Genomic DNA, 15,962 nt, shown 5'->3' with positions numbered 1-15,962 from the left:
ATTTTAAATAATTTAAACAAAATAATTGAATAAGAATGACTATGATCATTTCATTGGATAACAACACTAAGAAATGAAGTATAGTTGTTTTTATAACTCGAAATTTTTATAGATAATTTTATAATAAAATATTTTGATGCGAATGATTATGATTATTTTGTTGGATAATAACACTAAGAAATTAAGTATACATAGATGCAATCGTTTTATAACATCAAATTTTAAAAATTATAAATAATTGGATGAGTATGACTATGATTATTTTGTTGGATGATAATTTTTATACATGTATACATGTATTATTTTTATACATGTATTATTTTTATAAACTTAGAATTTTAAAGATTATTTAATAGCAACACAATTAGATGCTAATGATAATCATTTTTTCGTTCAAGGATAATATTAAGAATATATATACATATAGTCGCTTTTATAATTTTAAATTTTAAAATTATTTTATAATAAAATAATTTGGTATTAATGACTATTAGATGAATTAAAACAGTTCTAAAGCAAACTCAAACGATATACTCCTTCCGTCTCTGAAGAATATGCACTATTTTCTTTTTTGTCCGTCCCGAAAGAGTATTAGCATTCCAATTTTGGAAATTCTCTTTTCTAATGAGGTGAGACTCATTCTTCACTAACAATACTTAAAAAGACTTTCTCTATCTATCACTCTTTTACTTTACCAATAATGCATTAAAACCCGTGGCGAACTTAAAGTTCATACTCTTTGGGGACGGAGAGAATATAAACTTTTATATTATTATTTGAATATTAAATAAAATTCTCCATTTTAGAATGCAAGTCAACTTGGAATCCTTTATAGTAGTATTTTGCAAATTTGAAGTGAATCTATAATATCTTATTAAAAGTATTGTAAATTTTTAATTAAATTTATTTTAATTTATTGCTAATCAAAATCTTCATCCGAAAATTATGAAATCATGAACCATATGCATCTAGCTAATTTGTAGGGGAGAGTTTAATTTTTTATTAAATGGAGAAGAAATATCCTCATTTTTGTTAATGAAAGAAAAAATTATGTCACCGTTAGTATACATAATCAATTACTAATCATTCCTTAAATACATAAATATTGATTATGAGAAACTTAATCTTTCCTAAATAATCAATTAAAGGGTAGATATGTAATACATTACATTTTAAAATGTAAAATGCCTTAAATGTCCAATTTTGTATATATAAATTTTGTTAATTTATCACTACTCATAAAACTAATATATTCCCTCTGTCCCATAAAAATATGTACACTTTTCATTTTCGTCCATCCCTTAAAGAGATGCGCAATCCATTTTTGGAAAGCAATTTAATAATGTAGGGTTCATTATCCATTAACACTACTTTAATTTAACTATCATTTTCCTTCTCTCTCTTACTTTAACATACCATTATCTTCATTTCTCTTACTTTACCAATTTTGTTTTAATGCTCGTGTCATATCCATTGCCCATATTTTTATGGAACGGATGGAGTAGAAACGTAGGACCCACATTTATCAATTTTCCTTTACATTTCTTAAAACTCGTGCTAAACTCAAATGAGACTCCGAAAATGAGATGGAGGGAGTAAGTTATACCACTATTTTTTCTGTTCATCCCACTATATAGTTCATATCTATTACTTCATCTGTCCCAAGTTATTTGAGTCGAATTTTGTTTAGGGCTGTCACAAGTTATTTAAGTCATTTCTCTTTTTAACTAAAGACAAAATATCTAATCATACATACTTTATTCTTTCTTTTACTTTATTCTCTCATCACTCTCTTACTTTATTCTCTCATTTCTCTACTCTATTTTTACTTTATTTAACTCACTAAACACAACTTTCTTAAATATCGTGCCGAAAAGAAACGTCTGAAGTAACGTGAGACGGAGGGTGTATGATTATTTTTCTTTCTCTCTTATTTTACCAATTGCATTAAAACTTATGTCAACCCTAAATGACATATTTCTGTGGGACAAAATGAAGTATAACATTACTAAAATCTATTTTCTCTGTCCGCTATTAGATGTTACAAGTTAACCCGACTTGAGTTTTAAAAAAATATAAAGAAAAGTGAGTGAAAAAAGTTAACAGTCGAATGTGAGTCTTGAGTAAGATAAAATCAGTGAAATGTGTGATCCATTAGCAAAAGTAATAAAAAGTAAGTGTGACAATTATTGGCAACGGACCAAAAAGGAAACTAGTGACAAGTATTAGCGGATGGAGTATAACTAGAGACGCACGCAATCTCTTCATTCCATTTTCATTTCAGCACAAGTTTTATGTATTGTTGTTTTATGGGTTAATAAAGAGAGAGTAACAGTAAAAGAGAAAAAAATAAAGATGTGTTATTCCTACTTTAATAAATGTTTAATTTTTAATGAGAAAATAAAAAAAAATGTTTTTTTTTTCAAAGGGATAAGGGGAATATTATTAATTTGAAAGTGATAATTTGTATATAGCGGTGTCATTCGGTTGTCATGACCAAGATAATCCATGTAGGATTAAGCTGCGAGACTATTTTTAATTAAAAAAATTATTATGATTAATTATCACATGATTATTCATTTAGGATTAAATTGTGAAATAATATATATTTACACATTTTTTCACCTAAAGAATACTTTACTAGCAATTTAATTTATTTATAGCCTTATATACTATACTTCATTTTGTAAATTTAGAGTGTGAATATTTTATGCAATATAGGGTCATCTGCAACCATTTACACGAAATTCAAACCCATTTTTTGGTATATGTTAACACCAAAAGTAATTTTACTACAATCATTTATATCAAACTCAAACCCAAAATAATATTTCATATCCACTACTTTTTATAGATTTTTCAATTACACTCTACACTTACTTAAATTACAACATTATATCAAAAATTTAAATTAAATTAAATAATAAAATAAATTTTCTTATTATATACTCCCTCCATCCATGAAAAATAGGCCACGTTGTGAATGACACGAGTTTTAATGTGAAATTAGTAAAGTAAAAAAAAGTGGTGTTGGTTGAATCTGAGATCTATATTATTAGTGGGGAATGTTATATTGCTAACTCAATACCTAATTGCTAAGTACAACTAAATAATAATCATTAGATATTCAAATTAAGGGCCTAGATCATTAACCAAGAAATATCAATACGATCAACAAAAAACGTCAATAAAGCCATAGGATTAATTCCATAAAATATCAATAGGGGTATTAATGTCAATTAACTACATGTTTAGTTATAACTAACTTTTAAAAGAAATTCCAAAACTTTAAACTCATATAACATATATCAAATTAAAGATAATTTTATAAGGATTCCAACGATATCATATATGCATATGTTCCGACGTCAAAATTTGAAAAAAAATTCGAAATTTTTTCAATTTTTTCGTAAAGCAGAAATATCAACATACTATATAAAATATGTCAATATAATACATGTAGAATGTCAATATAAGCAATGGGTTAACATTCTTAAAGCATCGTGTTGACATTCTCAAAGCATTGTGTTGATATTTCCGAAACACTATATTGACATTTTCATCTAAAACCCTAATTTGACGTTTTTTTTATATTTTTTTTATTTTATTAATAAAAACGAAAATTACACGTGGCAAATTGTAGACCACACGTTTTCTAAAATCCTATGACCTTAAATTAGTTGTAGTTAGCAATTAAATAATTAGTTAGCAATTGATCACTCCCCTATTATTAGCAGTGTTTAATTATTTTAAGTAGCAAATACGGGTACTTTTTGAAATTTGTCTATTTTTCGTTTTGGATATTTGAGTATGTACAATGGATTTGTATCGTTCGAAATTCAATTTTTTTGGAAAGTTGATTATATGCGAAAAAGCTTTGGTAAAAATTTAAATTGCCATTAATGTACGTATGTTTTAAAAATTAGCCTTATTTTAATTAGAACTTGAAATAAAATGCACTGTTTTAGTAAAAACAAAGTCATTTATGTTACGTGGGATAATTGAAATAAATTTAAAAGCTAGTACTATATGATTTTTTTTATTATATTTTCAAAAACTTAACTGATAATTTCAGTTTATGAGAAATTCCAAAATATACGTAATTGTGTATTTAGTTTAAACACAAAATGTTTATGTGAATATTCAAAATTCACTACTGACAGTTAGTAACCAACTGACCCAATGACGAAACCCCCAACCAACAGTGGCGTTGTGTGGTGGCCGGCCCTCGTCGCCGCCGCCGTCAAACTCCTCCTCATCCCGGCCTACCACAGCACCGATTTCGAGGTCCACCGCCACTGGCTCGCCCTCACGCATTCCCTCCCCCTCTCCCGCTGGTACTCCGACACCACCAGCCAATGGACCCTCGATTACCCCCCTTTCTTCGCCTACTTCGAGAAATTCCTCTCCATCTTCGCCGCCAGAGTCGATCCGACCATCACCGACCTCCACCGCGGCCTCAATTACGCCTCCTCCTCGGTGATCCTCTTCCAGCGCTTCTCTGTCGTGCTCTCCGATCTCGTTCTCGTCTACTCCGCCCACAGATTGACTAGGAGCAGGAATTTTAGGGCTTTAGAGAGGCTTTTGATCTCGGCGTTGGTTATTTGGTCGCCGGGGTTGTTGATCGTGGATCATATGCATTTTCAGTACAATGGATTTCTGTTGGGGATATTGCTGCTATCTATTTCGTTTATGGAGGAAGGGAGGGATTTGATTGGGGGTTTCATTTTCGCGGTTTTGCTATGTTTTAAGCATTTGTTCGCGGTGGCTGCGCCGGTGTATTTTGTGTATTTGTTTAGGCATTATTGTAGGGGTGGATTGGTCAAGGGATTTGGGAGGTTGGTGCTTATGGGTTCCGCAGTCGTGGCGGTCTTTGCCGCAGCCTATGGGCCGTTTTGGTACTATGGACAGGTAGATGTTGTCTCAATTATGCTAGTAAGTAGTAGTTGTTAATGTTTAATGTTGTAGAATGTGAAAACGCATACACCTGTACCAGATCCTTCTTTTCTTCGTCTTTTAGGTGTGTTTGATGGTTTGGATTTGATGCTGGTTCTAAATATCGTGTGAATTTCCTAGTCTCCTTATAGAGTTCTGTTGTGAGTTGATAATACATACTAAATTAAGTTTAGATGACATTTATGAGAAGTTGTTTGTTGATTCTTGATGCATTTGAAAATTCACGGCACCAGTGGAGAGTAGAACATGTACTGATATCTTAGCTTATTGTTGTTTCTGGTTATTAGTACTTGTTATGTTTAGAATGGCAGCAACATAGAAGTCCATACAGCTACTTTCTAGTTCATCTGAATGCTACTATATGCCCTATGATGTGTTGAATTTTGCATCCATCCAGGATGAGATGTGGTTGAAGATTTGTAGTTATGGGATTCAGTTAGAGTGTTTTGTTAGTTGTTTGATTTCAGAAATAGACATTTACAGAATGTATATTGTTTCCACCTGTAACCTTGCAGATACAAGAAGTTCTCCAACGCATGTTTCCTTTTGGCAGGGGACTCTGCCATGCTTACTGGGCTCCAAACTTCTGGGTATTCTATATAATGTTGGATAAGGCTTTAGGATTTTTGTTTACACGACTAGGTTTCAGTATCAAAGCCCCTACAGCCTCATTCACTGGTGGCCTTGTTGGAGATTCCTCGCCTTTCTCCGTTCTACCCACGGTAAGAATATATAGTTTTGTTACATGTACTAACTATCTCAATTCAGTTGTAGAAGCTGGCATTGTGCCTAAGCCTACAATCAAGAACTTATTGCTAAGTTGTTATTTATCCATGCCTTCATTCTTGCAAGAATATTGGCTTCAAGGATCCGTAGTTTTGCGCCCAATTTTTCTTCTTCTCTATATTACCCATATGGTTTGTTGGATATTAGATCTTGAATAATGTTATGTAAGAGTAATATTAGTTTCATTTATATTTTAGATTAATTATGTGAAATACCAAAGGTAAATTTTGACCAAATGGACTATAAATGCAGATCACCCCTCTTATTACGTTCATCACAGTTCTCTTGGCAATCTCTCCATGTCTGATAAAGGCATGGAGGAATCCCCAACCAAGGATGATATCTAGGTGGGTATCATACGCTTATACATGTGGCTTCCTGTTTGGGTGGCATGTCCATGAAAAGGCGTCACTTCACTTTGTGATTCCACTTGCTTTGACATCCTTGAAAAGTGTGGAAGATGCCAAGCATTACTTCTTTTTATCCATAGGTATATGATTACACTCTCTAATTTTTATACTTAAAATGACTAACCTGCTTTGGATTGAGCACTTGTCCACTCATACGATGTTACTGCTCTAAATTGACTGATATGCAAACTAATAAACATTTTCTATCTCTAAGTTGATTGATATGCAAATTAATATGCATCTTCTGTCTCTTAAACAATTGTGTTCAAACTATTTCATTTTTCTCACATAACTATTATGTGGTACTTAAAAAAGGCAATGTTGATGTATGAGTCCACCTATTTCTTCAATCTACTGACATTGTGAAATAGAATTCTACAAGTAGGGTAGTCTAATGAGGAATTGATATCTGTAGGCTGCTTTAGTTCACTCATAGATATCCCACTTCTGATAAATGAAGATGGAAAAAGAACAGCAAGAAACTCTCATCCGAAGAGGTCACAACAATTTCAAGTATGGTTTTTTTGTTTTCTTATATCTACACCAAGATATTTGTAACTGACCTCTAAGATGTTACTCTGTTTTTCTATTGAGCAAGTAATGCTGCTGTCTTGACAAATTTAGCTTGCCCATATTGGTGAATGGACTCGAAAAATTCTTGTGTTATTTTTGGATTCAGTCTTCATCATCTAATAATGTTTACGCAACAGCTGAGGGAAATGTTTGATTGCAATTTAAGGAATGGTTTAACTTTGGAAATTGGCCCCAGCGGTGGGTGGGTAGTTGCACATATTCCACTTTCAGTTGGTCATCAGAAGGCCTCATATGCCTTTTTAAACATCTTTCCTAATTTTGTACCAATTGTTAGTGAAATAATAAGTAAAGACGTTTTTAGTGTCCTACTCACAGGGGTTTTGTGAGTAGTGGAGCGGTTCGCCATCGTCCAACTCTCAGGATTAGTTACTCAAAACTAAGGATGTAACCTAATTATCTGGTTGCAATTATTTGTCTTGCTGATTCTGTGATAGTATTAGTAGCTGTTTTTAATGTTAATATGGATTGCCTGCGTTAAGCTTACAGCTTTATCGTGTTTCCATTATCATTGTGTGCAGTATCCTGCTACTCGCTGTTCCCTCTTCTGTTTGAAGCACAAGAATATCCAATTAAAGTCGTGTTGCTGCTTCTACATGGTGTACTAATGCTGTATGGATTTTCTGCGCGTTTTCCCGAGACAAGCGCCATGAGAGACCCTGCTGTGAAGGGAGGTGATAACAAATCGGAAACTAATGCTTTCCGTATTGGGTGGTTCGGAAAATCTTACCTGATCGGCTTAGTAGCGGTGGAGGTATGGGGACAATTTCTGCATCCCATCATTTTTGGTGATGCCCTTCCTTTTCTACCTCTTATGATGATTTCCATATACTGCGCACTTGGGATGTTGTACTCTTGGATTTGGCAACTAACACAGATTGTTTTGACCAATTAGAAACAATTAATCACAGTTAGGATTTAATTACGATGGATTCACCGTACATCCGGGTGCACCCGAAGTGCGACTGGCCGTGATCATCTCAAGCCTCATAACTAACAAATGACTAAGATTATGTTGTTGTAGTCTTGTATTTTTATCAGCTCACTACCAACTTTACATTTCAATGAACCTCAATTTTTGATATACACATGTTACTTGTGCTTTTCAATTTTGTATTTTGTTTCATCATACTGTATGATGGTTAATTATTTTGCATATATGCTGCATAAATCTGATAAAGAGCAAGATATAAAAACTGTGTTTTGACTTTCTGGAATGAAGTTTCATTGTCAAACTTATTTTCTTATCTTTAGGCCTAATTTCGCCCTTGCACTTTAGCTAGCGGAATTATGAGCCTTTGACTTGAGCTTCCAACATAAAATAAATTGCCGTATAACAAAAGTCTTTAGTGCATTAATTCTTTACTCTATAATTTACCGAAGTCTTTATCACATTTACTCTTTACTATATAATTCACAAAAAATGTACTACTAGAATAAGATAGTATTAACAATTTTTTATTCAAATCTACAAGCGTGTTACTTCACACTTTTTAGTTTTTTCTTAATAACTAAACAATCAATAGGCTGATCGAGACACGTTTTATTAGTTGCAGTCACATGCTTCTTGATACCAAACAATCTTTCTTAGTTGGATTTTGCAATCTCTCATAGTTATAGTAAATTTGTTTCGGTGAAGGAAAACATTTACTACTTTGTATATCAGTACTATCAACCAATCAATTAAAATAAATGATTTATTGTCATTTTTATCAATAAAAGACACCCATCAATAAAACCTTACTTTTATGTCTATGCTACGTATAAAGTAAAATGTTATTTTTCATTTTAATTTTTAAGTTTCAATGATGTCTCAATCTTCTATTTTTTGTAGTTTTATTTGCATAAAATTTTGGAGATAGAGTTTGAGCATCCTTTCAACTTGAAATTTAAAATCCGGTGATATTTAAACTACAAAAATCTCTGACCTTTTTATACCAATTTCCGACTCAATTAATATGCCTTCAAACTACGAATTTAACAATAATGCCTCAAACCTGGTTTTCAATTTTGAATTTCAACATTGAATGTATATCAAATTTTAGCTGCATCTATAAAAAAATAATAGTTTTAGCAAGGCCAAATTGCATATCAAATGAAAAGGATTGATATTTTATTTTACACTATTTGTTATTTAAAGAGTTAAATCTAATTTATAGCAAGATCCAAATTTAGAATTTAAAATTGCAATTACCTCTAAAATAAGCAAAGAGGAAAAGGAAAGGGGCTAGAAATTGTGAGTGGAATTTCACTACCTTCATCTCCTTCACAAACATTCATGGCTTCAGCCACCAATCATCTCCTTAGCCCCAAATCCTCAAACATATCCGGCTCCGGCGAGTCCAGGCTCCGTCGCACTAAGCGTACGCTCTCCAATATCTTTTGTGGCGCTTTCCGTTCCAAGTCAACTCTTCAGGTCTGTATATATATATATATATATATATATATTTTGAATTTCTTGAATGAATTAGAAACCAGTAGCCTTCTGATTATGCAATTCTTCTAGCTATGATGCCTTCTTGATTGAGCCAACTGCTTAGAGTGAGCTGCTTTGACCTTTTGATTTTTGATCTGAATTGATGCTTGAAATGTGCAAAATATGAGCTAATTTTTCGGTGGCTGGAAAGTATTTGTTCCATGATCGATTAGCTTCGTATTCTGTTCCGAAGTGGTCTAATTTTGTTGATCAAGACTCAAGAGGGGTTTGGAGTTGGGGCTAGGGTAAAGGGGTAGTTTAGCGGTTTGGAGGCTAAATATTCTGACTAACAAGAAACTTATGAAATTGTGTAATACTACTTTGTTATAGGAGAGATTTGAAGCTATTGTGATCTTGGTGGATAATTAGTTGTTGCAGTTTGCATGTAATGTAAGGGATTTTAGAACTCAACTGAGTCTGAACTAATATGGTTGTTAGACAAAGATTACTGAAACTGGTGAGCAGATTGGAGAAGAGGATAAAAGAATATCTTAATTGATATGTGAAATTATTGTTTCAATTTTTAGGTATACAACTTGCTAGTACAAGATTTTCCACCTAATGGTGATATTTTCTATGAGTTTGTTGTTTAATTTCTTCTGCTACATTTTAGTAAGGCTGTTAATTGTTTTGTTCCTAGGAGCTGGGAGATGGCCCAGCGGTAAATTCAATTTGCTACACTAAAAGCTTATCTCTAGTTGATGCTCAAAACTCAACCCTAGAATCCTCTTCTGTATTCACATCGGAATCAGGGGAGGCAGTGCCCATATATGAAAATGGGGACTCATCTGACAGAAGCAGTATCACTGAGGACGCTTTTCCTGAATCTGGTCCAATCGATGTTCAGTCAAGCAGAGATATCAAAACTCTTCCACAATCGGTATGTATAGTATATTGTGATCGAAAGTATATATATATGGTAGAACCTTAATCATGAAATTGCGGCATTGTCTGACAGTCTGCTCAAGAATCGATCTCTGATAACGCGATCAATTACATTGCGGAACTTATTGATGCCAATACAGTAACTGAAGACACGGCTTCCATTTATCCAGGTCACGATCAGTCACAGGGGCTCATTGTTCAACACCCGCATTCAAATGATATTGTCGAATATAGCCACAATGCAGCTGTAGGCTACAGTTCTGATCCAAGGTCTCTTTCTATTGTCTCTGATTCTTTACCACGATTTGAATACCCCGGAGATGACCGTGCTCACGTGTCAACAACTTCTAGTTCAGGGTTTATTGTGTCTGACAGTGACCAGAATTTGATAAATGGTGATCTTCTTCGCCTTGATTTGGTTAGTATCTCTTCCAACTCCTTATCTGGTAGCATTGCTGAAGTAAGTAGCCATGAAACTAGAAGAAACAGTATGAGGCTATTTTGGGATGCTTTGGCAAGACGCAGCTTAAGAAGGAACATTGATTCGCCGACATTTGTTTTTGCAACTGGTCTGGCTGGTGACTTAGGTTCACATGACAGATGGCTTCTTGAGTTCAGTGGTGATCTCCATTACTATGGAGCCAGTCGTGATCTTGATTCATTCAGTGTAGGACTTCATCGAAGATATGAAAGGAGATGGCTGTTGAGATCTGAGGTATGTTATTCGCTTGTTTGCTAAATTTGTATTGTTTATACGTTTCATGAATTCTTGGATGCTATTCTTGTAATTATTTTCCTAATCACTAGTTCTATATAATGCCTGTGATTTAGTATTAACTATACAAATGCAATGTGAATCACCTAGATTAAGATTTTAAACAAATACATTTTCTTTTGAGGTGTAAAAACATGGTTGATTTTTTCTCTGAATGTGGGTCATTCTCGTCTCCATCCTGCCTGCAAATGAAGATATTAACCTTTGTGTCTGCAATCATGATATTCATTCGAAAAAAGTTGCAAAGAATGATTTCCATATTCCTAGTTTATTCTGTGTTGTTTGCTCGCTAACTTAATGTATAATACTCACACCATCATTTGTTTGTCTAGGACTCAGAAACAATAAGTGGTATTGATGGGGAAGATGAACATACTGCTTTATGTGCATCTGGACTTCATCTGGATGGTACATGCTCATGTGACTCATTCTTTACAGCTGAAGAGTCAAGTAGTCTTGCAAATATTTCACGAATAGTCCTACTTGCAGAGGCATTATTTGAGGTAGACCCTTGACTTAAGTTGGTTTGATTTTTTTCGACGACAAACTATTTGTTTTGGAGTATGCAAAGGGATATTGTTACTTAAATAAGGACTTTGACCCCAATTGTATTTTGACCTGACCTGACTGAATTTTAAAATTTCTTCTCATATAGTTCTAATGAGAAGCTGAGAAGTTGCTTGATTTCTGTTCCTCAGGTTTTGGATGAAATTCATAATCAGTCTCTGTCACTTTCGCTATCTACTCTCTCGCTTCCTGCTCCAGAATCTGTCGTGGATGAATTCCCTCTCAAGTATTACAAAAAAAATAGTAAGGAGGAAAGTGATTCCACTGATGATAGACAGTAAGTCTTTGTCTTGTGCAGAAGGAAGCATGGTTGCATAATCTGTTTTCTAGAGTTCTACTTCTTTTACCCCTTTGTTACACGTATTCCACAATATAATTAAAATAATGATGTGTCAGTACCCTTCATAAAAACAAAGGAGCAGAAAAATAAAATTATACTCTAGTTAAATGAAGATTATGACATAGCCATACAGAATCAGAAAGGGCTGACTTTGATATAGTACAAGTGATATCCTCTTTTTCTTGAATAGTTCCTTAGCTCTATTGATCTCATAGTTTAGGATGCCTTGAATATGACAAGAGAAGTCATCACGGCTCAACAACTGGAGTTGTGCTTGTTGCAGTTTATTGGTTGATCTCAGATTTTATTTCCTTACCCTCAATTAAAAATAGCCTGTGAACTAATATCGTCTTTGTAACCACAGGTGTTATATTTGCTTAGCCGACTACGAGGAAGGGGACAAACTGAGAGTCCTTCCATGTAATCATGAATTTCACACCCCTTGCATTGATAAATGGCTGAAAGAAGTAAATAGGTATGTATATTCCTTAGCTCTTTGCGCGTCTGTGAGTGTGATCCCGGATTTCTCACTATTTTGCTTTGGCTGAGCAGGGTATGCCCAGTCTGCAGACACGATGTCTGTGAGGGCCGCGGAGAGTGTTCCGTTTCAAACCCACAAGTATTCTCACAATAGAAATGCAACTGTAGATATACTAAAACATACTAGTAAGTTGCTACTTGTATACCTTTCAAGGGCTAACTCAATATGTTGTGTGTCTAGAATCTGTGGAATATGAAACTATGGTGCTGCAATGTATATATAAAACTAGTCATCAACTGTTGTTGGAGATGTCACTAACATGTCTCTTCTTTTGTTTGTGTGTGTGTGTTGCCAAAGAAGGTGAAATGAGTGATATTTGGCACTGTTCTAGTGTATAATGCATATACTATGAATCATTGGACTACTACAAAAGGAAAATCATTATTTTTTCACAGCTATTATTGCAAACAATTACAGCTTTGAAATTATATACACTTTTAGCCAATTACAATTTTTGGACCAATACAATAAAAAAGGGATATTGGTGCCTAATGTTAAGAAATTTTTTTAAAAATATTCTCTTTCCACAAATATTGAATTTGACGTATAATATCACGAACTTTAATTATTGAATTTTTTATACCGGTGATAAAATTCATCTAAACAAGTCTCACTGCACTGTGAGCTAGAACTGGAGGAAAGTACAACTAAAACTATTACTTTGACATTTAGTTCTTTTTTTTTTTTACTTTTAATTATTAATAAGTATATTGATTATTTATATAACTCTATTTATTATAGCCTCTGAATAAGTGATTTGAATTTTTTTTTAAGCTCGAGTACACTACCCGATAAAAAAAATTCTCTTACAATAATAATTATACTAATATAATTTACATTTAACACAAAAAAATGAAGCCCATGTCTAAGCCCAAGCCCAAGCCCAATTAAAGGCACAATAAAATGATAGCCTGCGTCAAAGTTGTACATTCAGCGCAAAGTACAACACCTCACTGCAACTACCGCAGTCCGCAGCTCTCTTCTCTTCTTCCTTATCCATGGCGTCTTCTTCATTCATTGCCCTAACTAATCCCTTTACCTCTAACAAGCCTAACCTACAACTCCTCTCCAATACAACACGCATTGGTTACTATCTCTCTCTCTTCACCTTCAATTTCTCCAACATTTACTCTTATTGAATCTTTTTCACTCCTTTCAATTTAAGCATCATTTCAGCTTTAACATGTTGCAATTTTTGAACAGGTCTTCGGAGGAGCTCGCTGAGAGTGAATGCGATCGGAAAGACGTACGAGCCTGCTAAGGTTCCTCTCTTTCGGTGTATTAGAATCAGTGCGTTTTTTAATGTGTAAATGAAATTGAAACAACATTTGTTTATTCTTACCACTGAAGATTTACAAAATTTGAATATTTTCATACAATGTGGGAGAAATAGGGACAGCTTAAGTCAAGCTTTTACCTTGCTAGCAAGAGTTGCTATTGTAATTCTTATGGGGGTTGAAAGATTCTGGTTTTGTGTTTTTAGGTGGTGCCACAGGCTGATAGAGTTTTGATTCGTCTTGAGGAGCTTCCTGAGGTATTCTTTTTTCCTACTTCGATTTCTTCTGTGTTATTGCAAGTGTTTGGGGATAAGTATATCTTGGATATAACGAATTATTTCTCAGATTCAATTAGTACCATTTTTGTGAGGATATATGTTTTTGCAGTTGTAGAATTGGAGGTCATGTTGATAACATACATTTTGTTGAACACCATTGCAATTAGGCCTATACTTTCAACCACTTGACTTGATATGCATTCGTTTTGCTATACTATGCAGTTGTAGAATTAGAGACCATATTGATAATTTTTTCATATATTCTGAATATGATTCTGTCAAACATAATTGGAGTTAGACTGCTAATATTATGGATTCCTCATGATCCAAACCCTATAAGTTCGTTTTCATAGACAAGGTGGATATCGTATCATCTTTCATAATAATATTTTCTGAATGTGGACGCTTTTAAGTCAGTCTAGAGCTTGAAAAAACTTTAGGGATACAAAGTGCAGTAATATTCAAAGCTCATATGCATGACACATGTACGGATTAATCGTTATAATGCATTGTCTTTTCATTTGGTTAATGGGGTTTCTTTTTTCACTGAAGAAATCAGCTGGCGGAGTTTTGCTGCCAAAATCAGCTGTGAAGTTTGAGCGCTACCTCGTAGGAGAGGTATGTAAAGAATATTAATCTCATAGTTGACGGTTTGCTTGGAAGGCATGTCTTAATGAATAGTTATACTTGTAACTGAGATACATCCTCTCCTAATTCCCGTGCAGGTTGTCTCTCGTGGAGCTGAGGTTCAGGATGTGCAAACAGGAAGAAAGGTAAATTTCAGAAGTTGTGGTTTAGTATGCTTTCTCCAGTTGAAAGCTTTTCCTGTCAACCCCATTTCACTTTTCCTGAAGTGAAGCATTTGCATCTTCAGTTGTGGTTAAGTATTTGCATCTCCAGTTGTGGTTTAGAATACTTTCTCCAGTCGGATTTTTTTCCTGTGAACCCTGTTTTACTTTTTCCTAAAGTGAAGCGTTTGTGTTTCCACACTAATTAAATTTCCTTCTGCACAGGTGCTTTTCTCTGACATAAACGCACATGAGGTATGTGTTTATAATGCCTAAGTTTTGTTTGCATATTCATGAAATCTCTCCACTTGTTCGTTTCTTAGTACACTATTAATTTGTCTTTAGAAGATGACATCTTTGTAGATGCTTCACTGTCTGCATACTGGGATATCCTATCCAAACAAACCATGTGAATGCTGTATTCTGGATCTGTTGATCTGAGTTGAACACTATATTAGTTTAATCCTCGCTTTGAATTTTGATTTGATTCTTGTAATTTTGACATATGGAAGATTATATAAAGTTTTCTGGTTTACTACTAGGTTGATCTGGGAACAGACACAAGGCACTGTTTCTGCAAAGCTGGCGACTTGCTGGCTATTGTCGACTAGTCATCTTACACACTGGAGAAGGAAACAAGACTAAGCTTAACTCGGAGTGCAACAAGTAGCATGTATTGTTATAGCCTAGTTCAGACAGGAATTCTTGAGTAATGACAATGGTGACTATATGAGGTCTAATTCAATAAAAGATTCTCCTCTATTTGGATGGGGGAGAAACCCTCTTTTATCTTTTGAGAATTGAAAATTTGCTTTTCACTTATTTGCCTCTAAACCTCTCACCTCTCCACCCAAAATAAACAAAGTCAAATTGAGAAGTTTATGTTGTACTTATTTTTGTTTTGTTCATGCATCCAACTTTTGATTTCAAAATTATCATAATTTCCAGAACTATCCACTCATCCTGGTCAGAGCTCCCAAAAAATTTCAAAATTTTTTTATCATCAAAATCCTCATTTTTTTTTCTAAAATTTTGAAAACTCTCGAAACTCTGCATACATTGCAAGAAATTCTATGTCAGAAAATGTCACCCGGAATTTTTTAAGAAAGATTAGGTTCCAACTTCCATATTAAATGAGGATTTGATAGCCTAAATGTTGCAAAGATTAGGTTCCAACTTATGACTTTGGCAGTACAAACATAAAAACGTACACAAAGAAAGTTGAGAGCATAAATTTAGGACTACATGTTATTTATGAAGAAGTTGAATACTCCTTATAAGAAATTAAATTT

At 33.8% G+C, this 15,962-nt stretch overlaps 3 protein-coding genes across 5 annotated transcripts; all 3 read left to right on the top strand.

The window, feature by feature from the left end:
* Nucleotides 1–4,145: 4,145 nt before the first annotated feature.
* Nucleotides 4,146–7,855, top strand: LOC125205427 (ALG6, ALG8 glycosyltransferase family). Of its 2 annotated transcripts, XM_048104362.2 has the most exons (5): nt 4,146–4,911; nt 5,472–5,678; nt 5,995–6,232; nt 6,568–6,665; nt 7,265–7,488. In XM_048104362.2, exons 1-5 carry the CDS (start codon nt 4,183–4,185, stop codon nt 7,349–7,351), a joined length of 1,359 nt encoding a protein of 452 aa, XP_047960319.1. In that variant the 5' UTR covers nt 4,146–4,182; the 3' UTR covers nt 7,352–7,488. The 2 variants fall into 2 exon arrangements, with proteins under 2 accessions (XP_047960319.1, XP_047960311.1); XM_048104354.2 differs by lacking the exon at nt 6,568–6,665 and having other exon boundaries at nt 4,149–4,911; nt 7,265–7,855.
* A 1,077-nt stretch (nt 7,856–8,932) lies between these two features.
* On the top strand, nt 8,933–12,581 carry LOC125202732 (uncharacterized). Of its 2 annotated transcripts, none has more exons than XM_048101177.2 (7): nt 8,933–9,159; nt 9,863–10,099; nt 10,178–10,819; nt 11,212–11,382; nt 11,578–11,723; nt 12,151–12,261; nt 12,339–12,581. In XM_048101177.2, exons 1-7 carry the CDS (start codon nt 9,022–9,024, stop codon nt 12,418–12,420), a joined length of 1,527 nt encoding a protein of 508 aa, XP_047957134.1. In that variant the 5' UTR covers nt 8,933–9,021; the 3' UTR covers nt 12,421–12,581. The 2 variants fall into 2 exon arrangements, with proteins under 2 accessions (XP_047957134.1, XP_047957133.1); XM_048101176.2 differs by having other exon boundaries at nt 8,936–9,159; nt 9,860–10,099.
* A 682-nt stretch (nt 12,582–13,263) lies between these two features.
* On the top strand, nt 13,264–15,462 carry LOC125213334 (10 kDa chaperonin 1, chloroplastic-like). The gene is made up of 7 exons (XM_048113823.2): nt 13,264–13,413; nt 13,531–13,589; nt 13,811–13,861; nt 14,435–14,500; nt 14,608–14,655; nt 14,896–14,925; nt 15,213–15,462. Exons 1-7 carry the CDS (start codon nt 13,326–13,328, stop codon nt 15,279–15,281), a joined length of 411 nt encoding a protein of 136 aa, XP_047969780.1. The 5' UTR covers nt 13,264–13,325; the 3' UTR covers nt 15,282–15,462.
* Nucleotides 15,463–15,962: the final 500 nt, after the last annotated feature.

Source organism: Salvia hispanica, chromosome 2 (genome assembly GCF_029641045.1).
Source record: "Salvia hispanica isolate PSC_SH4W2 chromosome 2, Shi_PSC_v1, whole genome shotgun sequence".
In the NCBI taxonomy this organism is placed as follows: domain Eukaryota; kingdom Viridiplantae; phylum Streptophyta; class Magnoliopsida; order Lamiales; family Lamiaceae; genus Salvia; species Salvia hispanica.
The sequence above is the reverse complement of the archived record's forward strand: the minus strand, read 5'-3'. Positions and strand labels throughout refer to the sequence as shown.

Coding starts and splice junctions, on each gene's coding strand:
- LOC125205427 (XM_048104354.2), top strand. CDS start 4,183: ATGACGAAACCCCCAACCAACAGTGGCGTTGTGTGGTGGCCGGCCCTC. Junction 5,679..5,994: donor CTTTCTCCGTTCTACCCACG/GTAAGAATATAT, acceptor CTATAAATGCAG/ATCACCCCTCTTATTACGTT. Junction 6,233..7,264: donor TTACTTCTTTTTATCCATAG/GTATATGATTAC, acceptor CATTGTGTGCAG/TATCCTGCTACTCGCTGTTC.
- LOC125202732 (XM_048101176.2), top strand. CDS start 9,022: ATGGCTTCAGCCACCAATCATCTCCTTAGCCCCAAATCCTCAAACATA. Junction 10,100..10,177: donor TCAAAACTCTTCCACAATCG/GTATGTATAGTA, acceptor ATTGTCTGACAG/TCTGCTCAAGAATCGATCTC. Junction 10,820..11,211: donor GATGGCTGTTGAGATCTGAG/GTATGTTATTCG, acceptor TTGTTTGTCTAG/GACTCAGAAACAATAAGTGG.
- LOC125213334 (XM_048113823.2), top strand. CDS start 13,326: ATGGCGTCTTCTTCATTCATTGCCCTAACTAATCCCTTTACCTCTAAC. Junction 13,590..13,810: donor AGACGTACGAGCCTGCTAAG/GTTCCTCTCTTT, acceptor TTGTGTTTTTAG/GTGGTGCCACAGGCTGATAG. Junction 14,656..14,895: donor ATGTGCAAACAGGAAGAAAG/GTAAATTTCAGA, acceptor CCTTCTGCACAG/GTGCTTTTCTCTGACATAAA.